At 34.1% G+C, this 27,800-nt stretch overlaps 1 protein-coding gene across 1 annotated transcript; it reads left to right on the top strand.

The window, feature by feature from the left end:
- LOC127541387 (transmembrane protease serine 11F-like) lies at positions 1-27,569 on the top strand. Its single transcript, XM_051966670.1, has 10 exons — positions 1-14; positions 3,670-3,824; positions 11,292-11,410; positions 18,316-18,383; positions 19,453-19,616; positions 20,767-20,805; positions 22,490-22,691; positions 25,814-26,073; positions 26,429-26,571; positions 27,072-27,569. Exons 1-10 carry the CDS (start codon positions 1-3, stop codon positions 27,231-27,233), a joined length of 1,326 nt encoding a protein of 441 aa, XP_051822630.1. The 3' UTR covers positions 27,234-27,569.
- The last annotated feature ends 231 nt before the right edge of the window (positions 27,570-27,800 follow it).

The following is a 27,800-nucleotide window of genomic DNA, read 5'->3' as shown; positions in this document are numbered from 1 at the left end:
ATGTCGATTCCAAGGTAGTAGCCACAATTCTGTAGAAAAGAGAAAACTTTACATCCAAAAGTTAATCTGGATCAATTATAGGTCCATATATGGCATGTACCTACAAATGGATCAATTGACCTCCATCTAGGTGAAAGAAACTTTCAAGGCCATTCAACCCTCCTGGGATAATTTATTCTACCTTCAGATGAACAGGGTAAACTAATATTGGGCCAAGTGAGAACTGGTTTAGCGTCCTTCCTCTGCCTATCTAATTCAGTCTAATTGAGTCTCTAAACTGAATTTCTCAGAAGTCCCTGGCTTGCCCTGTATTGTTTACTCTGTTTACCAGAAGTAACTTTGCATTTGAATCACTAACACATCTAGCTCAAAATGTGCTGACATTTTAAAAATGACTTTTTTTAAAATGACCTTTAATGTTTTCCCTAAGTAGGGCAAAGTCTACCTCTTGGTAAACTCATGTCATGTTTCCACATACTTCATAATCACAGGCAGGAATAACTCTGGAAACCAATATCTGGTGCACATCCATTCTAAAACAGAAGGAAGCATCCGGATGGTGGAAAGAGTATTGGACCTGGTGTCAGAAAGACCCAGACTCAAATTCAGCCTCGGATCCTAGGCCTGTGACTCCGGACAAGCCATTTAACCTCTGTTTGCCTTATTCTATCCACTATTAGAATAGTGGTAAATAGATGGTAAAATAGTGGAAATGGTAAATGACTCCAATATCTTTGCCCAAAAAATCCCCATGGACAGTAGAGTTCAGTTCAGCTCATGAAGAGTTGGACATGACGGAATGAATGATTAACAACAAAAACTAAAACACAATTGTGTTTTATGTAGCTGCTAGACAAAGGAGATAATTCTGAATCAGGGAGTGTGTGTTTGTGTGTGTCTCTGTGTACACACACATATATTGAGTGAGAGAGAGAGAGAAAAAGAGAGAGAGGCAGAGAGAGAAAGAGAGGGAAAGGGAGGGAGGGAGAATGAGAGAGGGAGAGAGACACAGAAAGAGACAGAGAGAGAGAAAGAGAGGGAGGGGGAGAGAGAAAAGGAGAGAGACACAAAAAAAGACAGAGAGAGAGAAAAGAGAGAGAGAGGGAGAGGGAGGGAGAGAAAATGAGAGAGAGAGAGAGAGACACAGAAAGAGACAGAGAGAGAGAAAGAGAGGGAGAGGGAGGGAGGGAGGGAGGGAGAGAAAAGGAGAGAGGCACAGAAAGAGAGAGAGAGAGAGAGAGAGAGAGAGAGAGAGAGAAGAAGAGAAAGAGACAGAGAAAGAGAAAGAGAGACAGAGACAAAGAGAGAGAGAGAGGAAGAGGGAGGGAGAGAGAGAAAAGGAGAGAGCTACAGAGAGACAGAAAGATAGAGAGAGAGAGGAGAGGGAGGGAGAGAAAATGAGAGAGAGAGAGAGAGAGAGACAGAGAGAGAGAGAGACAGACAGACAGAGAGAGAGAGAGACAGAGAGACAGAGAGAGAGAGAAAGAGAGAGAGAAAGAGAGAGAGAGAGAGAGAGAGAGAGAGAGAGAGAGAGAGAGAGAGAGAGAGAGAGAGAGAGGAAGGAGAAAGTTTAAGTATATAGGCAGTATAATGAGCATAATATATTGATATGGGACACTACTTTCTTCCCGAGGGTTAGTAATAAAAGGAGAAGATAGAAAAGCAGAAGAAAAAAAAGGAGGAAGGTGTTAGATAAAGCACACCCTGGATAAACCTATCCCATGTCTCAAGGTGATGATTCACAGTTTGCAAAGTTTGTTTCCTTAGATTATGTCAGAAACCAGTATATTCAAGGGCAGCTAGATAACCCAGGAGATAGACCACTGCGCCTGAAGTAGGAAGTCTTCTGAGTTCAAATCTGGCCTCAGATAGTCACTAGCTGTGACCCATTTAACTCTCTTAGCCTCAGTTTCCTCATCTGTAAGATGAGCTGGAGAAGGAAATGTCTGTCAATAAAATCCCCAGAGGGGAAAGGACTGAAAAATAAAGCAAAAACAACAGTGCATTCAACTTAGAATGTAATATACTTCTTTGTTTCTTATTTATTTATTCATTTCTTGCCTCAGAGTTTCAGGTTCAAACTCAAGCTGAGATAACATAGAGACAGTGAGGAGGATCATGTCTCAAAGATGTTTTTCTTTTGATTCATACCTAATGATAAAATCAAACAGCAAATTACCACTGAAGAAAAATGCCCAGGGGTCAATATCATCTGGCAGCACATCAACTCAATTTATTTTTACAAACATTTCTTAAGTGTCTAGCTACCATTGATAGACACTGTATAAACAAGGGGAAAATAATCCTTGCCTTCAATTAGCTTACATTCTTCTGGTAAAGACCAGAAATGTAAGTAGACAAGTAAATTAAAATGATATGAAATGACATCTTTAATGGACCATTCTATGTCCTCAAGAAACTTGATATCTAACAAAGCCTTCAGGTAATATTGACCCTAAAATGTATTAAATAAGGAACCACTATCCAAAATGAGGAAAATGAGAAGCAACAAAATGAGTTGAGAAACTTTAAAAGTGGAGAAATCTCGTGGAGATTTGGAAGATATGTTTCTATATTGATGAGATCATGTGCTCAATGGAAAACCAAGCTGTCTCCTTTTGATATGACCAATCAGGCCTTCATGAGAATAAATCTGAATATCAAAATTTATCTGAAAAACAAATAAAAAGAAACATTTCTCTCATCTTCAAAAATAAGGCAATAAGAGAAATGAACAATTAAAAAGAGTGTTTTATTAACTTTATTGGTAGAATTATTTAATATAATGGAAATGTTTGTTCTAAGGCCATATTTTGAGAGGCAGCATGGTAAGTGGGTGGAAAATGGAAAATTGACTTTGGGGTCAGGAAAATATGGGTTCAAATCCTGCTTCTGATGAGGAATACCAGTCTAATCACTGAAGTCACTAAACTTCAGAGGTCCCTGTGCAACTCTAGAAATGCTGTTAAGTTACAGATGAGGTACCCATTTGAACCAGGAGAGGGAGTAACTACATTAGGAGTTCCTTTCTCAGTAACAAATCAGAAATCCAAACTCCCTCCTAACACATATAATCTTAATATTTTTGAATTTCCTTTAACATTTTTTCTAATGATATTTGGTGGATTGAATCTGCCAACAATAATATGCCAGAATTTTAGTGGAAAACTATTCTCACTTGCATATGTTGGTAATTTACCAATAAAAAAATTATTCTTCCTATCTTCTCCATCCCATGTCCACTATCCCAAATGAGAAAGTGTTTATGATACACCCCAGTACAGAAAATCTTCCTAAGGTAGAATGACACATAGTTCAATATTTTTTATTTTTTATATATGTAAACTAGAAAATAGCTCTGAAAATATGAAACATATTTGTTGTGAACTCATATGAGTTCTTTGTTAAATTGGCTTCACAAAAGAAAAACAAGATAAATCTAGTTATCAGTAGTCCATTGGAGGGGAATATTCATCTCAATAAATCAATAAATAAGGCAATAAATGTCTATGAATGAAAATGTAGTATCTTATTAAAGGTCTAGGAATTCAGATGATGTTGAACATATATGAGGTTTTACCTGATAGAGATGGTTTTAAAAAATATAGATAGGATTACAATCTCTGCTTAATATTAAATTTTATATATATATTTTTTCTATTGCCACAGACCAGTTGCATGTCAACAAGAGAAGTATCCACAAATTAACTATCCAAGAAGACAAAACCAATTTTGGAACCCTCTCAGGCTAGCTATTTTCACAGTGGTTATTGTTATAATTATAGTGATTGCCATTGGTATCGTTTCTCGTGTTGTTATTGCAGGTAAGTATTAATCTATTCCCTGTTTTCTGGCCAAAATTAATTATGAATCAATACTTTGACATTTTTTATGTTTAAGAAGAATATTTGAATGATTTAAAAAATTCTATTTGTTAACTTTTGAAAATAATTTGTAATTTAGGCTTGAAAACAAAAAACAGCCATGATCTAGACCAGTAGAGTATGATCTAAACTGGACAGATAAATATTTCTTCTAATAGTATGTTTACTCATTGATCAATGGATAAGAATCCAGTTAAGGTACCAATAACTATGTCAAAGTTTATTAATGCTAGAAAATACTTATGGTTCTTTGGATTTTCTGTCCCCTTTTCTTCTATTCTATATAAGCAAATAGGCGCCGCTCATGATGAGGGCATTTTATATAATTCTTTATTTTATTTGTTGCCATGGCCAAATAGTTCATTCACAAGTATCCCCCTTACATGATGAGATTCTCTCAACTTAGCTAAGCTGGACCTTAGAAAGACAGCTCAATTTGTTGCCAAAACCATATTCAATGTCTTGGAAACTTTCAGAATTTTTAGCTACTGGAATAAACTTCAAGAAACCAGGAGAGTCTCTATACAATGTTGAGATATTGGAGTAGGACCTTGGGGAGGAGGATATAAATTGCCATATGCAAAAGACTATCAAAAGAAGCAATAGTAATAAAAAAGAGACTGATGGAATAGAAAGAGCACTACATTTAGAGTCACAGGCTGGAGTTTGAATCCTGGCTATGCTACTTGCCAACTGTATATTCTTGGATAAATCACTTAAATTGCTTGAGCCTTTATTTCTCCAGTTATTATAAATTCCCAAGGAGGATTGAGTTAGAAAAGATCTAAAATTCTATTCACATCTAATCCTATGATTATATCACACTACAGATATTAATAACAGATACAAAAATTAATGAAATATCACCAGATCAGTATTGTGTAGTACTATCTTGCGGTAAATTTAAAATGATATAGGAAAGACTCCTGATCCAGTGCTCTATCCAGTGCCCAATTCTCTCTTTCTTACTTTTGCATATGGAAATATTTGTATCTACTGATTTTTAATTCATAACAAAATGTATTAATTATGGAATTAGGGAAATAGATGCTCCATGATCAAAGAATAAATGAATGGATAGAAAATCAATTCTTAGTTATATCCAATAGCGTAGGGGAGAAACACCATCCTAGATGAGAGACAACTTGAAGTCCTTCATTTTTTGTCTTTGGAACATGTTTTTGTACTGACATCTAAATATGGGTGTGACTGATGCTTGGGGAAATCATGTCAAACAAGATTAAAATGTTGTCTTGCGGAGACCTAACTAGGGAGGAGCTGAAAATGTATTCATTGTCTCCAGCTTACCTCACTGCTTGACTCCCTCCTCCCTACTGCCCACTACATTCTGGACAGAAGAAGAGGCAGTCAGCTCTGAGATACCACAAAGTACTCATCTAAACCAAGTTGGCACCTCCCTGGATTTTTTAAACCTTTCTTATTCATGCCTTTCTTAGGTTGGGGGAAGTAATTAAGGATTTCAGATTTGTTTTCCGGATTATCAGCTTCAAGAAGGGATAATAAAGCAAAGTAAATGGCAAGTTTAAGAATTAGAAAGATATTACAGATAATGAAAAACTGGAGAGATTAAACTTTATTTTAAAATTTTGATTTCATGAATTCTGGACTTTGGTGGGCTAAACCAACCAGGTATTTGTACTAAAGTGCAGCATTAATTAATGATGAGTCCTTGAGAATGGGGGCCAGGGTAGGTGGGAAAATATCAAGTTGCCTAAGGGTGAACTGATTCAGGACAGAAAATGGAGCATGCAAAAGGTTCCAGATCTGTAAGAATAATTCTAACCAATGAGTAGCCCCTGTACCTCTAGCCTGGAAAAAAGATTGAGATCTACTCTCAAAAAAAAAAAAAAAAAAAAAGGGAGGAAAGGAAAAGAAAGAATAAAAACAAAATGAATCATGTAAAACCCTTTCAACAAACATTTATAAATGACTTACTGTTTGTTCTTATTATAGAACTACAGTTTTCCTTTAATTCATTCTCATTTCTAGATTAGTCATATTGGAACAATCAAATAATCCAACCTTTACTGTCTCTTACTTTACACTCTGATGACACACTGGATCTAGTTTATTTCCTGAAATTTCTCATCTAGACTGATAATACAGGTAAATGGCCCAAAGGATAGAGAGCCCTATCTAGAGTCAGGAAATGTGACTACAGACATTTAGTAGTCTAGTAGCCTGGGCAAGTCATTTAACCATGTTTACCTCAGTTTCCTCACCTGTAACGTGAACTGGAGAAAGAAATGGCAAGCCACTCCAGTATCTTTGGCAAGAAAAAAACCCTAAATGGGGTTACAAAGAGTTGAACATGAGTAAAATGACTGAATAACCTTTAACAGTACCATTTATAGCAGATAGCCACTAAAACCATTACAAGATTCTACCCAAATCAGGAAGAAATTTGCCTTTTTCTTTAAGGACCTCTGAAAAACCAAACAAAGTATATCCCATCTTGGATAAAATAGATCTTGAATAATGTGTGGAAATTTACCAAAGAGTGACAAGAATTATCAGGCTTGTTTGGAACGTCACTGTTTCCCACATTGAAGTAAAAGAGTTTATCTACAACATGTAGGTGTTCCCTTCGTTAGCACATGAAAATGTGATTATGAAAGTGTTATATGATAAGAATTTGGCAAATACACTGTTTTTGAAACTCCTCCTCTCTCCTGTATTGGGACGATCTCCTTCAATTTATTGAATTCAAATCAATATAACAAATATTTATTTAATAGCAACTAGAAGCTCAATGTTGAAATGTAGCTTCTCTCAGTGAACAGAAGACGGGCCCCAGAGATAGGAAGCCCTGATTGGAAGCTCTATCTGTGACACATATCAGCTGTGTGATTCTGGGGAAGTCACTCAACCTCACACGGCTGTGGGCAAAACCATAAATTGCTGAGAAGGTATTACATATGTGATAGTGCAGGGAGTTTCTTCACTATAAATAGGCAATTAGGAGGCTCATAGATAGGTTACTGGAGCATGGAATCAGATAGGTCTAAATTAAAATCCTAAAAAAAAATCTGGGCAAATCATTTGACCCCTCTCTCAGTTTCCTCATCTGTAAAATAGGAATTATAATACGACTTTTCTAGCAGGTTTGTTGTGAGGATAAATGAGATGTTTGCCTGACGCATGGTAAGTACTGTATAATGTTAGTTATTGTTATCAGTATAATTATTATTATTAGGTAACTCTCTAAGACTCTAAGGAGAGAAGGTATGGGACGGGCAATGGGAGGGGGAGGAGACCAGTCAGGCAGCAGGAGGTGCAGGAAGACCTGAATCCTGCCTCCGACGCTGGCTGGTGATCTTGGATAAGTCCTTCAGCCTCTCACAGGCTGGAAAATGCAGATAATAAATAGCACCTACCTCACAAGGTTGTTGTGGAAATCAAATAAAACAATGCCTGGAAAGTGGATCACAGAAAGCCCTTAAAATGTTTCTTCTCTTTTCCTTTTCTCTGCCAGTTAAATCAGAGATCCAGTCCCTGTCCATACCCCTATGTATATGCTCAAAGCTGATAGAAAAACACTGCTATGACACAGATCCTGTTCTAAAGGAGTCTATAAGGTAGCGGTGGTGAAAAGAACTAGAGACTTATCATCTTCCTGATCTTAAATATGGATAATCCCTAAATTTCTATTCTTGGGTTGTTCCTTTTCCCATCTGTTGGTAATCTCATTCGTTTACAGGAATTGAATTCTTTCTCTGTCTCTGTGTCTTTCTCTCTCTCTCTCTCTCTGTGTATGTCTCTGTCTCTATCTTTGTCTGTCTTTGTTTCTCTCTCTGTCTGTCTCTGTCTGTTTCTCTCTCTCTGTCTCTTCTTCATCTCTCCTTCTCTCTCTCTCTCTCTCTCTCTCTCTCTCTCTTTCTGTCTGTCTCTCTTCATCTCTCTGTCTCTCTCTCTCTCTGTCTCTCTCTCTCTCTCTCTCTCTCTCTCTCTCTTCTCTCTCTCTCTCTTCATCTCTCTGTCTCTCTCTGTCTGTCTGTCTCTTTTCCCTTCTCTGTCTCTCTCTGCCTCTTTTCATCTCTCTCTCTCTCTCTCTCTCTCTCTCTCTCTCTCTCTCGTCTATTTTTGTCTCTGTCTCTATCTTTCTGTGTCTCTCTGTCTCTGTCTGTGTATGTCTCTATTTCTATCTCTGTCTATGTCTTTGTCTCTGTTTTTCTTTATTTTTCTCTCTCTCTCTGGTGAGGCAATTGGGTTAAGTGACTTGCCCAGAATCACACAGCTAGTAAGTGTTAAGTGTCTGAGGCTGGATTTAAACTCAAGTCTTCCTGACTCTCGCGCTGGGGCTCCATCCTCTGCCCCCCTGGATTAGACTTTTCAACTATCACTTCTGTTTAGGTGACTCAAGCATCTCTTCACCCACATCTCCATCTTTGTCTCTCTCCCTCTCCCTCTTTCCACCTGAGTGACTCACTGCCATCTCAAACACAACCTGTACCTCATTCAGACCTTCCTGTTTCTGCCTTTGGTATCATCTTTCAGCCCCTGTTGAGCTATCTGATTTTTCCTTCACCTCTCCTATCCAATTTCTTATTATGTCTGGTCGAATGACCCTCACAGTATCTCCCTTTGTCTCTTATTTCTTTTCCCTTTTCTGTTGCCTCAGTGTTATCATCCTATAATCCCCAAAGAAGTCTTCCCACCCGTTTATTTCATTTTTAATTCAATTCTAATTCTGTCTGTTTCTGTAAACCTGAAGATGTAATGTCTACAAAGAGTGACAACATGTACATTCTCCTTTTAAAGAGTAGCAGATATACTTCATTGCCAATTTGAATAATATGACTGAATTATAACTAATGTACTATTAATAACAAGCCATGAATTCATAAACTTGTTAAAGTACAAATCACATTTTCATATATTATTTCATTTTCACCTCTACATGACTCCAGGGAATACATTGTTTCACCATGGGAAATCAGGATGAGAAATTGGAATGCATATTTATTACATGGTGATTAGCAGTGGTTCTTTTACATTAAGGAAATGTTCATTTTAATTTATGCAAAATTATTTGTATTATGAAATCTCATTACTGCAATGCAACTATCAAAGTTTATTTGTACTATTGGAAAAGCACAATTTAAAATAGATGGAACAGATTAAAGCAATGATTTGGAAAATCCAAATAGTTATTTTTTAATCTTTAAAGATAATTGCTGAAAAAAAATACTGTTGTGTACAAGGTCTAGGATTTTGTTCGTGCAACACATCTAACCAGCAATATTCTTCCTTTTCTTCTCAAAAAGGACCATTTTATTTTTCTAACATTTTCTTAAATATATTTCTTCTACTTTATTCTATTTAACTTAAAATTTAATTGCACATTGTGTTTTATTGATTTTTAACTGTTTATGTTTATTAGTTTTCTCTCTCCAAAACATCTTTGAGAGCAGGGATCAGGTTTTATCAACTTTATTCTCATAGAATTAGCTGTGTATGAAGGTAATAATCAATACCTACTTGCTGACTCAAGGCTGACAATGGCAATCATCAACTAAATTATCTTAGTAATTAAACTTTAATTAAAATTAAGTTAAAAAATTAAATTCTAATATTTTAGTTTGTTGATAACAATAATAAATTTTGTTGAGTTATAAAACATTAACTTGGCCAAAAGTCTATATAAAAATAAGAGCAGAAAAGTAACTCATCCTTATTAGTTTTTATCTAGATCCCATCAGAAAAAAGAATGAGATAAGTGATAACTCATATTTATGTAGTCCCTACTATACAGTACTTCGAGGTAGAGAATACATGGAAATATTATTAAATATAAATGTTTACAGAGAAGAAAACTAAAAGTTCCAGGGGATAAGTGACTCAGACATAGTCACATAGCTAGTAAATATCAGAACTTGAATTTGAACTCAGTCTTCTGTTAACAAACCTAGTGCTTTTTCTGTTGTAAATATACCTACTGATGCTCTAGGCTTTCTTCCTCTTCCCTGACCCTTCACTTCATCTTTAACTCTAGGTACTGATTTTTCCCACTTGGAAATATTGGATGCTCAGATATTCCATTATGACAGGGATATTGTACCATTGTGGTGCATTTGGAATGATTCCATGGGGAGAACATTAGGATGCAATATGCACACCCTCTTTCCAGCTAACTCAAAGGCTGCTGATCTTCTCAGTCCTTGCCTTTCTTACATTACCTCAATCAAGATTCAAACTAGAATAAAAACCTTTTCTCCAAGAGTCAATATTCAAATTTGGGTGCAAACTTCTTGAAATCTATACTCAAACACACCTCATTTATACTCGGTGACAATTTATTTCTTCCTGTCTCTCAGTAATATTCAAGTAATTTTTCAAAGTAGTATCTCCTGCTCTCCTAGAAATATTCTATTTTCATGCTTTAGGTATTCTCCATATCTTCCACTAGCTTTCATTTATTGATCACCAGCACTGGGAGAGTTACAACTAAGTGGTACTGTGGACTGAGCACTGGGATGAAAGAGAGAAGTTGTTGGTCAGTCATGTCTGATTCTTCTTGATCCCATTAGGACTTTTCTTGGTCAGAGTTTACAATTTCACACACTTACTAGCTGTAAGTGGACTCTGAACAAGTCATTTAACACTGTTTGCCTCAATTTCCTCATTTATAAAATAAGGTGGAGGAGGAAACAACAAATCACTGTATAAAACTTTGCCAAGAAAACCTCAAATGGGGTGACAAAGAGCTGGACATGATTAAAATGACCGAACAAAGTACCAGTAGATTATGCTGAGTGATCCTTTAGGATCACAATTAATAATTATGGGATGCTCTGAACCCTTTTCTACCTAAGTATATGGTGTTTGTTCCCAGTCTCTACCACTTACCACTATATCATGCTGCTTCAAGATACTTGACAACAAATCAAGTTTGGGAAATGAAAAATTACTCTGTGATTGTTTAGACTTATTATTATTAGACTTAGACTATTAAATTCATCCTCAAAAAATTAGTTATAATGTGGCAGAGTTAGCATTTCAATAAGAGTGGTAACAATTTCACAATATGACTTTAAAATTTACATAAGTCAAAATTTTCATACCCACTTGTACATATACTGATAAATATGTGCCTATGACTATAACTATACTAAATGAGATGTCAGATTGTCAATTGTCTAATTAATTTGATACATGAATTCATCCAGAACATGGGAAATTTGCAAAGGAGATTTTTTTTGGGGGGGGGATGGTGATTGGAGGGCTTTCTATAGTGATCAACTTAAAAATACTTTTCAAATATGCTTCACTTTGGTATATAACACACATTCATTATATTCCATATATGTTTACATGTAGAAATTTATACATCTTATATGTGTCCACATGTGCATACATATATATGGTGTTTCATTTACTTTATAGATGAAAGGACCTTCTATTACCTTGTCACCTTTAAGATCACTAATATCAAATATAAAGAGAAATATGGAAGAAAAACTTCAAGAGAATTTGTAGAACGGAGTCGTCAGATTGAAAGAATGGTAAGATTAATTGCCTTTATGAGATGTTTATATTAGCCTTGGGACAGTGTCTGCTGTTTGCTTTCCTTTCAATGAAACTTAGCATAATACCACACACAAAATAGTGCTTTTAAATGTCCGGTATCTGAGGTGCTGATAGAATGTTTTTAGATTGAGCAATCTGTAGTTTTGCCATAATTTTTTTTTAACTGGAGAAGGGAATAATAAATTATCTTTGTCAAAAAATACTATGGGCAGTATTAAAATGCTAAAAAGACATGACATCAGAAGATGAGCCCTCAGATCAAAAAGGCTTCTGCTCCACAGAGTCACAAAAAGTTAGACGTGACTGAATGACTGAAAAACAGAAGTATTACCATTTGGTGGCAGGATAGTTGTTATAAAAGCTGAGCAATTCTTTTTACTTATATTTCTTTTCTCTTTATTATTCTTCATTACCATTTTTGAAAATAAGAAAACATAATTTTTTCTCTTTGGGATGTTCCAACTATTACAGATTCTTGAAATATCAAATAAATATTTGTCCCAGTAGGACTTCTTTCATACATATTAGAATTCTCTTCTGACAAATTGTGTTTTGGTGGACAAATCTATGATCAGTTTATCTATAGATTTCAATTGTATTCCTTGTTAAATATTGTCTTTTCCGATTGATATATCCTAATCTTTTAAAATCAGATTTCATTCAATAGCAATCCTATCTGGACTTGATTGAGTTTCTTATTTTTTTCTTCATCATTACCAGAAAACTTTTTAAATATCATTCTCTCTTCATCCTTATTTTTTTGCATTAAGCCTCTCTTTCTCCAGATGAATTTTGGCATTCCTTTGTCTAGCTCTTAAAAAACCCCTTGGCACTTTTAATGGCATCACGTTTTGGTTTGGGGCCAGACTTGTGATATCATCGGTAAAAAGAATTCTTCTTAAGGAAACTCCCTAAGCTAATGCAGATCTGCCAATATTCAGCAACTTCAAATGATTTGCCCTGGATCACTCCCACAAGTTTGTGTGAGAGGTAGGACCTTACTCTAAAGCTAGTTCTTTGTCCAATATGGCAATTTGTTGCCTCTTAGTAGAACAGTGAAAGTATAATTTAAACACCACCCCTTTTTTATTATATTGCTATGGCCCAACTGCAATCAATATATTTTCAGGTGTGGTAGGTATAACTTTCTCCTTCCCCATTCTTTAAAATATAAATTCAGGCTTTTCTCCAGGCTGCCCAATCTGAAGTGATTCAGCCCAGAAATTAGTAGTGGCTTTTTTATGCCATTAAAAGAGATTTAATAACTAAATCAAGTATTGCTTCATATTTTAATTCAAGTAAGCTTGAAACTACATTTACTGAACATCTGACCTCAGGCATAAATATTACTGTGAGAAGTATTAAAGTAATAGGTAAGGTATCACTTCAGAAAGAACCCAGAAGGGATCTTTGCTTAGAAGAAGACATCAGATAGACAACATTCTACCCTGAGAAATCCACACTTAGATCATTGAAGAATTTTCTCCTGGTAAAAAGCAAATGCCCATGTGAAGACTAACATATTAAAATTTATCCTCAATTAATACTTTAGTATGAATCCGTTCATCAGGATCTTCTCCTACCTGACAGTCAGCTGCTAATAGATATGTGCCCAATGAAACATATAATAGATTCTTTTTATTTGAGAGGGATGGGTGGAAAGTTCTAAAGTCTGGGACTTTCCATAAAAAAGGCCACATGCAAGAAACTATGGTGAGGGAAAGGGAATGTGGGATACCAAGATTAAGAAAATGACAATTAGACTAAAAGGGATAAAAAGAGAAATGAAATGGGACCAAAAACAAATTTTATCTATTTCATAAAGTTCCTTAGTACTACTTGACCTTTAGTAATTGTAATCTTTCATTAAATGTTCTCATTTGACACAAAGGAATTTGGTATACTTTGGAAATTTTTTCCTGGTGAAACCATTTTCCTGACCAGAAAATCTAGCAACTTTCTGTGTAACAACATTCATGGTACTTTCATCAATTGTCCTTGACAGTGTAAATTTCACAAAATTAAATGGAGAAAAATCTTATTTCCTGTGGAAAAAATACAGAGCTACCATTCAGAGCGAATAGAATATATCAATATCAGACAATGAACACTAATTCCCCACAGACCTAAATTGGTTGAAACATTTATAATAAGCCACCTAAGTAGTATAGTGGATAGTGTGCTGGACCTGGAAGAAAGGAAGACCTAAGTTCAAATCAAGGTGCAAATATTTATTAGCTGTGTGAAGTTGGGTAAGATACTCAATCTCTGCTTAGTTTCCTCATCTGTAAAATGGGAATAACTAGCAATTACCTTCCAGTGATCTTCTGAAAAACAAATAAAAGGATATTTCTAAAATACTTTGTAAGCCTTAAAGCATCATATATATTATAGCTATGGTTATCTTATACAAGATAGGGTCTCCAGTAAGAAAGTAATAGTATAAGTACCTTCATTTTACAGATCGAGGGAACTGAGAAATGAAGGGATTTTCCCCTAAACTGTTAAGAAATAGGATTCAAAAGAATCAGAGTCATTGTGGATCCCCAAGCATCAAGGATATATAAAAATATACTACAAAGAAGGAACTTTGGTGAAGCTACTTAAGAAACATGAGGCTATTCCCATAGAAGGCAATTATAAATCTTCTTTTAAAAATAGCAAAATTCATTGGAAGAAGGAAAACCAATGGATATCAGCAGGCCAATCTGTTAATGAATCTCAGAAGAGATTAGATGTGATGGTTACTGGTTCCTTTCAGGTAGTGATAGAAACTAAGGGACATACCTACGTGATATGGTTATTTGGGAAATGTACTGTCTTCATAGAACAAGGATTTGAGATGGATTAGATAATTTGATCGTATCTGTGATGTTTCAGATTTCTTCTATTTCTAGTGATTCATGTGATAGCCAATGATAAAGCTATGATACATCAGGTACCATTTTAGGGATTATCAAATTCTGGGAAGAAAGGGTGTGGAACTGCAGGTAGTTGATTAAAAATAGAACAGAGCCTGTAAAAAGGCTTATATAAGAAGTGAATAACTAGCTGAGAAGTTATAATAAGGATGGGCTCTTGATTAGGAATGAACTCTGTTTAATGAGTACTGGTTCCACAGATTTATCCTGGAGACTTCCTAATCTAGACAAAAAAAGCTTTGACCAAAAACTGTTAATTCAGACATTGTAGAGAATAAACACACACAACAAAATGAATATAAATGGAATTAACCAGTAATTTAGGATAAAAACATCTGACCTCAAAGTCAGAAAATATACTCATGATTTCAAGTGCCTGAGCATTAATGTAGACAACAACATTTTTTAATAAGTTCAACTTGATTTAAAAAAGGTGAATATCTTATTCAAAATAATGATTAGTTAGAAGAGATAATGGAATAGAAAAGTGCATCAAGAAGTAGACAGTTGTGTGGAAATTCAAGAGCATGGTGGTATGGACAAGAGAAACTGAAATAATGTAAGAATACAGGGACAAAAATCCCTGATTGAGGAAAAATAATGTGATGAGTTAAAGAGCAGACTTTATAAAGTATTTTAAGACGTGTAAAGTATCTTATATGCATTATTTCATGTAAGCCTACCAACAATGCTGTGAGAAGTACTATTGATATTATTATTCCAATTTGCAAGAGAGGAAACAGGCTCAGAGAGCATAAATGACTTCATACTAAGAGGTGATAATCTGAAGTGGACTCAGGTCTTTCTTCCTTTCTAATTTTCCTTTCATAGGCTGACTCTAGACATCACAATCAAGAATATTTTACAAATCTTTCTATTTTCTACACAAGCTATAGCAATTCCCTGCTGTACCCATGATGGGGATATTTTGGTTAAGAAGCCCATTGTTCCTTCTCTCCTCTTACCACCCCCTTAAAATTCATCAATTACTCACCCTTGAAGGTAGCATTTATAGTTCCCGTTAAAATATGAAGGAAAACACATCGAATCATTATCATCCATTAGGACCTGAAAGTAAATCAGTATATAAATTAGCTAATAGACTATCTGGCAGGCCCTGAGGGGATGAAATTCAAAAATAAGGTATGTTTTGATTAAAAGAAAGGGGTCAGGGAAGATCAGAGCATTGGGCACTGTCCCTAGATGAAATCTCGATGGGTAATGAGTATGGATACAGCAGAAATGACTAAAGGGATAATAGAATTTGGTATATGTTGGAAATTTTTTTTACCATCATGCTAGATGAAAGGATCAGGAAGAGCTGAAAGGCAAGTGAAGAGCAAAAAAAGATGCTTACTTTAAGATTTTGATTTGGGCTGGTTCTGTTGGGTAAAAATCTAAAATAAAATCAGGGCTCATCTTGCGGTTGCATGGAAAGAACCCTTGATCAGGGAACCTGAGATCCAATCTCTTCTGTACTCCAAACTACCTGTGAGAGTAATTTAATTTCTTTGAGACTGACTTTTTTTAATCTGTAAAATGAGAGGAATGAACTGGAATCTGTTTAGAGGTATCAAACACAGTATAAGCTACATCCAACAGGCTTGAACATGGCCTGAGCCAGATTAAAATGTAATTGGGGAATGCTGTAAAAAATAAATGAAAATACAGTAGAACACAGGTAACATTACTATGTGATTTTCTAAATCAACTTGAGGCCTGCAGAATTTTTCATATATAGTTTAGTGGTCCTTCTTTCTATCTGAGTGATACCATTAGATTGGATGACTCTCAAGTTCTTTGGGGTTCTCAAAATGATCCGATGCCCTTTCCCATCTATACCCTATCTAGAATTGTGGTTGGTGATATCAGGGAATAAAGTATTTGCACAGAAAAATGACAAGCCCAAAATGAATTTACCATCTAATTGGGAAAAGGAAATAAGTAATACAAAATAATATATAGTCGTTCACTATAACAATTCAAGAAAAGACATAAATCAATAAGTCAGGCAACATGATTCTGAGGAGAGAAAGGTCACTGTGGGCTGGAACAATTCTGAAAGGAGCCACAGAAGAGATTTTGACTTTAAGGACTTTTTTTGCCCTCTAGTATGTACTTACCACTAGTTGTCTTGCACTAAAGAAAGGAGGACCGCAGGGCTTAGAAAGCTGCTTTTCATGGGTGTACCTTGAAGACTTCCCCAGTTGTTAACTTGAGACTAATGATCTTCCTAGAATACTTAATCCTGAAGCAATCACAAACCAGGGGAGAGCTTCAAGCTCAAACTTGCAACAGGCAGTAACTGGGTGTGTACAACTATGCAACAAGAAATATGGCTTCACAGATGTCACTTGGTTTGTTACTATCCTAGTTCAAACCAGGGCTGGATTTTTGCAAGAACTAATTTTGATGGAATTGATTGTACTTATGGCCATGAGCCCAGAGTTTGAGATATTGTCTTGCCCGAAGTAGTATAACTGCTTTAGTGTAAAATGACCTAATTTATGACTTGGACCTGAAACCATTGAAGGAGACAATTGATTTATATGGATGGAGTCAAGATTTGAGCCAGGACAGAACAATATGTGAGGAACTCTTGACTTGCCTGGAGGAAGAAAGCAATAAATATTAATTATGTTCAGTTACAAATTGGTTGCAGTCTGTGACTGAAGAACATGAACTTCTGCCTTGTGATAGCTTTTATGAAGCAAATGGAGCAGTCTTGAAACAGATCATCCTCTTCATGATTTCAGGTTTCAGGCTCTCAACGAATAGTCTCTATTCCCCCAATTTATGCTGCTATCCCTTCATTATTGTGCAAAGGAGGAACTAGATATTGTTAAAAATGCCTGTCTTCTAACTTCAAAGAGTCATATTTAGACTCTACCCACTCTTTACTGAGGTACTTAATGTAAGTGATCAATATCAAATGTCATAAATTATTTGATTTTAATATTTTCTAAGAATTTTCTGAATTGAAAGGAATTCTTGCCTTTTCTTAGCCAAGAGCCCAACCTATGGATCCCTTTGACAACTGCATGACACTGATGAGCTGTAATACTATTCTAGTGGGTTGATTATATTCATTAAAGAAAATGTTAAATTTCAGTCAGAATTGAGTGAAAATAAAGATGTAATTTTCCCCACCAAATTCACAGACTTTCTGAAATTATTCACAGAGTTCAGACTATGGACTCTTAAATATTTTTTCCATGGTATCTTTTACATCTAACACTGTGCTTTATAAGTGCTTTTTCATTCATCCATTAAAAGGGATCAATGCCCATCTTTTCCCCATTCCCTTCAAGAATGCATTCTACTTTCTCTCACACATCTACACTTTCAGGAACCTTTTTTTAGCTGTCAGCAGTAACTGTGGGAGCTCAGGTTCCTTCAGGGAACTGTGAAAATTTACAATCCCATCAATGATTCTGGTTCAGAGGGTTGGATAAAAAGATATTTACCTTACTACACTGAAATCAATTTTTAAGTATAATCTCTATTATGAGCATAATCTGGATGTGGGCCAGAGAAGTAACCAATGCTCAAGGTTATTTGGAGCTCCTCCCAAGATACCTTCCAAAGACTATATGGATGAGAAATAAATGTATATGTAGCAATATATTCTAGATTTTAGTAAGCTACTTTATTGTATAAGTCTCTCATAACAATGTTTGTTGAATGAGGAATGTTTTTTATGTTTTTGAAATTATATTCTCATGGATGCTTATTTTCTCTTATTACAGCTATAAATTCACTAGAAGTCATCCAATTTCACTATTACCTTTTTTTTCAAATAGAAAAGTTCAATTGCTATTTGTGACTAAACAATACCATTTGCTTAGTTCTCAAGTTGAAATGATTTACAAACTATATTACAATTATGTATTTTGCATTATTCTGTTATCTTCTATTGATCTCTAGCATTATCTGATCTTTTTTTCTTAACAAAATAGATGTCTAAGATATTTCGACAGTCATCTCATAAAGGAAGATACATCAAATGCCATGTTATCAAACTGAGGTATGTGAAGCTGGTTTTCTATCCCTGAACATTTGCATTTAAGATGAAATTAATTCAATCACATTTGATGACTATTGCAATAAGGTATTATATTAAAATCATTCTATTCTATCCTTTGGCTTTCGTGGAAGGTAGAATACTAATTTGAATATACATCAAGTCTCAAACTCAGGTACTGCTACCTACTCTTAGAATGGATCAAAAATAATTTAAAATTTCTCTTTGTTTTGTGCTAGAAATCTCACATGCATTAGGAAAAAAAAACTACCCAGAAGGAATTTTGGTCATACATCTATACCTCTGGGTACAAATTCTTTTATGTAGAGACTCATAATGTATTTAATAATTAAGAAACTTTCCACATTATATGTCACTTTTAAAATAATTTAATATGATTCATGAAAAGAACAAATTTTATAACATAGTTATAATGATTTAAATAAATACTATTAACATCTGATTTTTCAATGCCACAGAAATTACATAAAACATAGTATGTTTTAATTAATTTAATTCATTCTCTACTTTTATGAGATTTTCTTTTTAGATTTATGCCACACATTGCTAGAGTCAATTAAAGGTGGATAAGAGAAATCTAACATTTATATAACAGCTAAAAGCTTTATAAATAGAGCAATTAGATAGTTGATAGATCACTAGGCCCAAAGTAAGCAACATCTGAGTTCTTATCTGGCCTCATATGCTTACTAACCATTATTCAAGCCTTTAAGCTCATTTAACTCTTAGTTTGCCTCAGTTTCTTCATCTGTAAAATCATTAATTATAATAGTACAATTCTCCCAGGGTTATTGTAAAAATCAAATTAGATAATAATTTAAAAGTTAGTGCTATATGAATGTTTGCTGATATTGTTATTATTATTAGTAATAGTAGTAGTGTACTATATTTATATTCAAGGCCAGATTGGAACTGAGATCTTTTTTACTTCAGGTCCAATGTTTTATCTGCTGTGACACTGGGATGGTAAATATAATTCCTGGGATAGATAGAATTAATGATGATGAAAATATCAATATTAACTCTCTTTTATTTTGTCCATAATTTATAGCCCTGATAAAGATGGCGTGAAAGTCCTTATGTTATTCCTTTTTCGCTACCCTTCCTCCATTGGTGAAGCAAGAATTAAGAAAAAAATTGGAAGTACACTTTATCAGGCCCTGAAAAACAAAAATTTTTCTTTGGCCATAAGTAATCCTTCAATTAAAATCACGCGTAAGTGGCTCCTCCCTCTCAACCTCCAGTCTTTATCATTGTTTTTGTTTTTCCATGTAATTTTTTTATGTTATAAAAATTGAGGTCATCATCTGCCTTTCATCAAAAGTCTGACATCAAGAGTGCATTTATGCATATATTACCCCTGGAATTATAATAGAGCCCTAAGTCAGGCTAGTTTTAAGGGTGAGTTATTCAAATACTAAAATTACTCAAATATTAAATAAAATTCCTTAAAAAGTTTTAACGTTAGGAAACACAATAGCATGGTACAATAACATAAAGAGGGCTTCCATAGAGAGAGAAATAGTTACTTCCTAGTTTAGCACTGCTTTTCAATTATTTTGTCATTTATTACTCACAACTCAAAGAAGAAAATGATTTTTCCATTCCATAGAAGAAAATAATATCCAGAGACTTGATTTTTCTTGAACTCATATCACTGGTTGGCAGAAAAGCCCAGATTTATCTATCTATCTATCTTTCTATCATCTATCTATCTATCTATATGTATGTATGTATCGGCTATTAATCTGGGCTTTTCTATGTGTGTCTGTGTATATATGTGTATATATGCCTTAAAGAACTATATACTTAAAGCACTAGTGCTAATAATATTAACCAATACAGTTTTAAGACATTTTATTTTACTTCAATTCTTTAAGAATTGCTTAAAATAGGTATTGTATCAGTGCTAATTATTTATTAATCAGAATATGAATCATTAGTGTGAGCTGGGAAAGCAACCTCATTCCAAGTGGCTGCCTCTTTCCCTCTATTGCTTTCTTAGGAACAATGTAATCTTCAGGATCTGGGCCAGAGACTAGTATTCCAGTTTGCCCTACATAAGGGAAAACTCTGGCCATATCTTTTTCAGAATTCTAATGCTCAATCAAGAAGCAAAACAAAACAAAATGTCAGTTTGATCATTATCTAAAATGAGAAGATACTTCCATTTGTAGCAATCAGACAGAACTTTTATTTTTTCTTGTCTCTGATAAATATTTCATATTTTTGACTCTCCAGAGTAGTGATTTTTTTTTTTCTTCTGATAACAAATAGTCTTATTGCTAAGCACTTGAAAGAAACAAATACCATAGGACTATAGCCTTAATCTGATCTGACTCAATTCATATTTCTTTTGTTTTAGCTATTGATAATATGAAGACAAGGGACCTTCTCAACAGCCGTAAGTTTAAAAGCATATTTAATTTTTCCATGACATAATCCACAATTGATAATCAGGATGATAAATAGGGTGACATGTGATTCAAAAGGCAACATTGGAAGCAGAAGAACATGGGTCAAATGCTGTCTTTCAGACATAACCTTTGAAAGCCACTTTTTTTGTGTTTCAAGTAGTTCTTGCAACTTTTATATACAGATAAACTGCCACCTATGCAGATCAATTAACTAGTGTGAAGCAGCCATGTGGTATAATAGATAGAACTCTAGATTCAGAATCAGGAATAGAATAAATCAAATCCAGCTTCAAACATTTAGCTGCTGTGTGATCCAGGGAAGTCACTTTCTGTCTGCCTCAGTCTCTACAATGTACATAGGGGATGACAATAATAGCACCTACCTCCCAGGATTGTCATAAGGATAAAATGAAGTAGCATTTACAAAGCATCTTTCAAATCTTAATGAGCTATAGAAATGCTAATTATCATCAATGAAGGGAGCTTCCACACTAGAAGTTCTCCATATTGAGAAAAACACAAATCCAGAGTCCTCCCCTCTGAAAGAAACAGATAATAATCTATAACCACAGCTAATAAGCAAAAACCTTTAGATAGACTCCCATTTCCTGGGGATTTGGGACATATTTCTTATGTTGAGAAAAGGGCAATTATGTACATCATGCTAATTCACAAGGGGAAAAAAGGAAAGGATAAGGCTTCTCTTGGAGCATATTTTCTTAACTAGAACTTTTCTAATTTTCTGTCTTTGAATTTGAAGATTTTTTTTTTTTGGTTTGAAGAAGAAATAGGATGGCATGTAGATCAAAAGCTGACATTTCCCATCTCTGAATCTTTATACCTCCCTTCAACTTATTCTCCAATACAATTCTCTCCAATGAAGCCCCTACTTAGTCCTGGAAGACATTACAGAGTCATTACAAATTTACAAACCTATATTTGGGGAAAATGTTACCAGCTATTTTCCTATCAGAGTGATCTCTCCCTAAATGACAATAATAGAGATAGCTCAAAAGGCTATTTTTTAAAGACTTCATTGATTCACTTTAAAGTTGGGTCTTAACAGAGCTAGTTCAATATCCTATCAAAGGCAGTGTGAAATGAATTCTTAAAAATGTTAGATATTGAACTAGAGTTTTATTTTTAAATTTAATGATTTCAAAGTATAATGGGTTTTAATGTTTAAGTATGATCATGTAGGATGATAGAACGAACACTCAGTTTTATGTTAGAGGCTTTGAGTCCAAATCCTGGCTCTGCTGTTTACTACCCTCATGAACTTGGAAATATTGGTTTCTTCATCTGTATAAATGAAAAGGATAGACTAGATGATCTCTAATATCTCTACCAGCTCTAAAAATCCCATTATATTCAATATTAGAAAGGATTCTTTCTAAATTTTCTATTGACCAATAAAAAATACTATAAGGTGCTTTTCAAGAATGAATGAAAAAATAGGGCCAAAGTTAAACTCTCTGAGCCTCAATTTATTAATTTATTTCTCAATTTTATTCTTAATTTATAAAATAAATTAAGTCCCTGCTATCTCTAAATCCATTTTAAGGAAAAGAGCCCAGGACTGACCAGACAGGATATCAATAATTATAAATCAAATGAATACTGATATTTCTTTTTTTGATGAAAACAAACTAATCAGTTTTATTGTGCCAGGCTGTGGGATACGTACGACTGCATCATCCTTGCCATTGACATTAGCTTCAACAACTGATAGGATAGTCATGGGAACTACAGCTGCATTAGCAGGAGAGTGGCCATGGCAAGCCAGCCTCCAGCTAAAGGATTCTGGTCATCAGTGTGGCGGCAGCTTGATCAGTAACACCTGGATCGTGACTGCAGCACACTGCTTTCAGAAGTAAGTTCAAAAGGACTAAGATATAAAACTATTCTGTGATTCTGGGTCACTTATTTTCTTTTTTCTTATTTTTATTTTTTTCTTTAGTTTTCCCATATTTGAAATGAGAAGTTCAGATCAGGTTCTCTCAGATTGCTAAAATTTCTAACAATCTATGACTCTGTTACTTGTCTTTTATCACCATATTGGGTGGCGTAAAGAATAGAAAACCCTGTCATATGTATCTTCTAATTCAGTCAGATTAGTCTCATTTTCCTTTGCACATAATATGATCATTCTTATAGTTCTAATCTTCCTCCTCCATTCTACTTTCCTCCCTTCCTGAAAAGTCTTTCCCTTCCCTTTATACTTATCTTTTTAAAATTTGCTCGGTTTTTAAAAAAAATTTCCCCCATTTACATGTAAAAACAGGGTTTAATATTAATTTTTAAAACTTTGGGTTACAAATTCTCTCCCTTTTTCCCAAACCACACCCTCCTTGAAAAGGTAAACAATTTGATATAGGTTAGACATGCGCATTCATGCAAAACATTTCCATATTAGTCATACAACGAAAGAAAACACAGGACAAAAAACCCTCAAGGCAAATAAAGTAAAAAACATATGCTTTAATCTACATGTAGACAACATCGATTCTTTTTCTGGGGGATAGATAGCACTTTTTATCATAAGTCCTTCAGAATTGTCTTGGATCATTGTATGGCTGAGAATTGCTGTTATTCACAGAAGATGGGTCATCTTATAATATTGCTGTTACTTTGTACACAATACATTTCACTTTTCATCAGCTCATGTAAGTCTTTCTATGGTTGTTTTTTTTTTTTTTTTCTGAGAGCATCCTGCTCATCACTTTTTGTAGCAGAATATTTCAGATTAATCACATATCACAATTTGTCCAACCATTCCCAATTGATGGGCATTCCTTTAATTTCCAATTCTTTGCCACCAGAAAAGAACTAATATAATCATTTTGTATATATTTGTTCTTTTCCTTTTTGTTTTATATTTTTTGGGGGATACAGACCTCATAGTGGTATTGCTAGTTCAAAAGGTATGTATGGTTTTATAGCCCCTTGGGCATAGTCCCAAATTGTTTTGTAGAATGGTTGAATCAGTTCACAACTTCACCAACAATGCATTCATGTTTTATTTTTCCCATATCCTCACCAACATTTGTTATTTTCTTTTGCCATCTAATTGGCCAATCTAACAGATATGAAGTAGTATCTCATAATTATTTTAATTTGCATCTCACCAATCAATTGTGAGTTACAACATTTTTTTCAATCATGGGTTTCAGATAATCTTATAATTTTAAAATGATCTCTCCTGGATCTACTTTCTAGTTCTTTTGTTTTTCCAGTGATAAATTTTATATTTTCTTCCATTTTTCATTCATTTGGTTTTATTTTATTGTTTCTTGCTTTCTCATAAAGTTTTTAGTTTCTATTTCATCAATTCTAATTTTTAAGGAATTCCTTTTTTTCATTGAACTTTTCCATTTGGCCAATTCTACTTTTTAAGGAGTTTTTATTTCTTTAGTGGATTTTTGTGTTTCTTTTTCCACTTGACTATTTCAGCTTTTTAAGGCATTCTTCTCCTTATTAATTTTCTGTACCTCTTTTACCATTTGGCCTAGTCTGTTTTTAAAGGTGTTATTTTCTTTAGTATTTGTGTGTGTGTGTGTGTGTGTGTGTGTGTGTGTGTGCATGTGTATGCATGTGTATGTGTCTTTTTTGCCAAATTGTTGACTCATTTTTTTGAAATTTTCTATTACCCTTATTTTTCTTCACAACTTTTCCTCTACCTCTTTTATTTGGTTTTCAATATCTTTTTTGAATTTTTCCATGGCCTGAGACTAACCCATATTTTCTTAGAGTTTTTGGACATAGGAACTTTGATTTTATCTTTTTCTGAATGTGTGTTTTGATGTTCCTTGTCTCATAGTAACTTTGTATGATCAATATTTTTTCTGTTCTTCATTCATTTTCCCAGCCTATTTCTTGATGTTTAACTCTTTGTTAGAGTAGGGCCCTGCTTCCAAGGTGAAGACTACACTGTCCCAAGCTTCAGGGTTTTTTTTTTCTCAAAAGATATTTCTAGGGAGCTCTAAGTTTTCACTTCTTCCAAGTAATTTGATATAAGGAGTGATGTGTTTACTGCTCTCCTGCCTTATACTCTGGTCTTTGAGCAACTACAAGCCCTCTTTACGGCTCTGGAAATATTCACATAGTATTTTCCTTCATAGGTTTTTTGCAGTTACTTAGAGTATTTATAATAGTCAAAATGACTTAGTCACTCAAAGATGTTCTTAAAATGATATTGCTATTACTGTATACAACATTCTCTTGGTTCTGCTCATTTTGTTCTTCATTATTTCATGCAAGTCTATCCATATTTTGCTCTGATAATTAAGTTCATCATTTCTTATGGAACACAGAACTATCCCACAACTTGTTCAGCCATTTCCCAATTGATGAGCATCCCTGCAATTCACAATTCTTTGCCACCATAATAATAGTTGCTATTCATATTTTAGAATACATAGATTCTTTTTCTTTTTCCTAATCAGCTTAATAGATCTAGTAGTGATATTGTTTGGTCAAAGGGCATAGGCAATTCAATAACTCATTGAGCATAATTCTAAATTTCTCTCCAAAATGGCTAAATCAATTTATATTTCCACCAACAATGAATTAGTGTCCCAATTTTTCCACATTCCCTCTAATATTTGTTGATTTTCCCTTCAATCATTTAGACAATCTTGATATCACAAGGCTATTTTAATTTGTATTATTCTAATCAGTAATGATTTAGATCACTTTTATGTGATTACAAATTGTTTTGATTTCTTCATTGGAAAATTGCTTATTCATATCCTTTGGCCATTTCTCAATTGGGGAATGATTCATTTTCTTATAGATTTGACAGCGTTATCTATATAGTTGAGATATGGGACCTTTATCTGAGAAACTGTCTATAAATTCTCCCTTCCCCAATATGGTTTTCCTTTTGATCTTGACTCTCCTTTTATAAAAATAAAGTTTAAACCTAGAACATTATATGAAGGTTAAATCTTGCATCTTAGCCAAAATATGATTTGTCCATTCAAAATTTTGCAGAACCAAGAATCCAACACAATGGATTGTGACCTTTGGAACAACCATCGTTCCACCTTTAACAAGACAAAATGTTGACACAATTATCGTTCATGAAAAGTATAACAACATTACACATGAAAATGATATTGCCTTGATGCAACTAGCTGAAAATGTTGAATTTTCCAATGAGATCCAACGAGTTTGCCTCCCAGAATCTTATATAAAATTGCCACCTCACACAAGTGTGTTTGTCACTGGATTTGGATCTGTAGTTGATGATGGTGAGTATTTTTAAAATTGCATAGCTTAATTGTACAGAGACCTAATGACTTGTCATAGGGAAAACACATTTAGTTTTATCTTTTAAGAGATGCACTCTATTGTAATAGAAGATATGTTGAACTTAAAGTCAAGACAGATATATGTTAATTCTCAGTTTTAGTTTACTTATCAGTAAATTACATTTATTCATACATGTGCACAACTCCATCTATCCATATTTTTATGGCATGAAAAAGGAACATTGAACAATATTCAAATGACTCTATTAAATTTATTGAGATATTTAATGATGCATTTGCTTGTCTTAGCTACTTATACAATGATGTACCAACTAAAGACTTTTTGTGTTTATAGGACCAACCCAAAATGTTCTTCATCAAGCCAGAGTGGAAATCATTAGCACTGATGTGTGTAATAGAACAGATGTGTATAATGGTCTTATAAAAAAAGGAATGTTATGTGCTGGATTCATGGAAGGAAAAGTTGATGCTTGTAAGGTAGGTTTGATGTTAACATCAAGTATTTCTAGAAAGATATTCAGTATTCCAAAGTTCTCAAACACTACAGAACTATGAACTATGGTCACTTGTCTGAGAATAATTATTCTCCAAGTTAAACAAAGATCATCCTTAAAATCTTAAATAATGAAGTCAGTTTTTGAAAAAAAAAAGATTTGAAGGATAATTTCCCTTATGTCCTCACAAACTAGGATTAGTTATATACTAATGAACAAACATTGCTCATCTTTAAAAAATTAGAGATAATATCCAATTGCTCTAAAAACCAAATAGAGCAGTTGATTCGTGCAACTGAATAATAAAGTGTTTCATTGCAAGATTTACTTGCAAGTTATGGAAGCATTTTATAATATTAAGTTTAGCTTTAGTTCAATTTCAATATATCTCCTTTTGTTAGGAAAGAATTCTTGAAATCCTTGTGATTTTATTAAAAGGCATTTCTCTACTGGATATTGATTTACTTGTTTATTTTTTCCCAGGGTGATTCTGGTGGACCCCTAGTTTATCCTGATCACCATGATATCTGGTACCTTATTGGAATAGTGAGTTGGGGAGAATCATGTGCTCTTCCCAAAAGGCCTGGAGTGTACACTCAAGTGACTCAGTATCGGAACTGGATTAACTCAAAAATTGGTTTATAAGGCAAAGTTTTTGGTTGAGTAAAATGAATGAATTGTATATAAATAGTGTTCATCTGAAACTCCTACATCATATGTATTTTTCATCTGCATGTGGTTTGGGTCAACGCCCTGAAGACATCATATTTCACAAAAACTCATATTGATTTATTACTTCTACCTTGCTGCACATATCACTTATATTCTTCCTCCCATGAAAAAGTGGAAGCTATAATGACAGATAAAACAAAATCAATAACAAAGAAAAATACTTTCTAATATGATATTTTTTAAATGTTTACCTAATAATTTTTGTTTTAAGATTGGAGTCATTCTCAAATATATCATTACTGCCTCATATTGGACCTACCCTTACATCAATGAAAACCAATTCAGAAAATCAGTATATATATATGTAATGTCTCTGACCATGCATTCAACATTCTGCATCCATGGTGTCTATATCTCTCTGCTAAGAAGACCTCTCTGATATTTTGGTTCCTAACTATATTTATAAACTTTTTTTTTCCTATGGTGAAAAAGGAGGCATTTTTCTCTAGGACACTAGGGAGCCTCCAACATTGTATAACA

The sequence above is a fragment of the Antechinus flavipes genome, chromosome 6, assembly GCF_016432865.1.
Source record: "Antechinus flavipes isolate AdamAnt ecotype Samford, QLD, Australia chromosome 6, AdamAnt_v2, whole genome shotgun sequence".
NCBI classification, from domain to species: Eukaryota; Metazoa; Chordata; class Mammalia; order Dasyuromorphia; family Dasyuridae; genus Antechinus; species Antechinus flavipes.
The sequence above is the reverse complement of the archived record's forward strand: the minus strand, read 5'-3'. Positions and strand labels throughout refer to the sequence as shown.

Coding starts and splice junctions, on each gene's coding strand:
- LOC127541387 (XM_051966670.1), top strand. Junction 3,825..11,291: donor TTCTCGTGTTGTTATTGCAG/GTAAGTATTAAT, acceptor TTTACTTTATAG/ATGAAAGGACCTTCTATTAC. Junction 22,692..25,813: donor GCAGCACACTGCTTTCAGAA/GTAAGTTCAAAA, acceptor AAAATTTTGCAG/AACCAAGAATCCAACACAAT.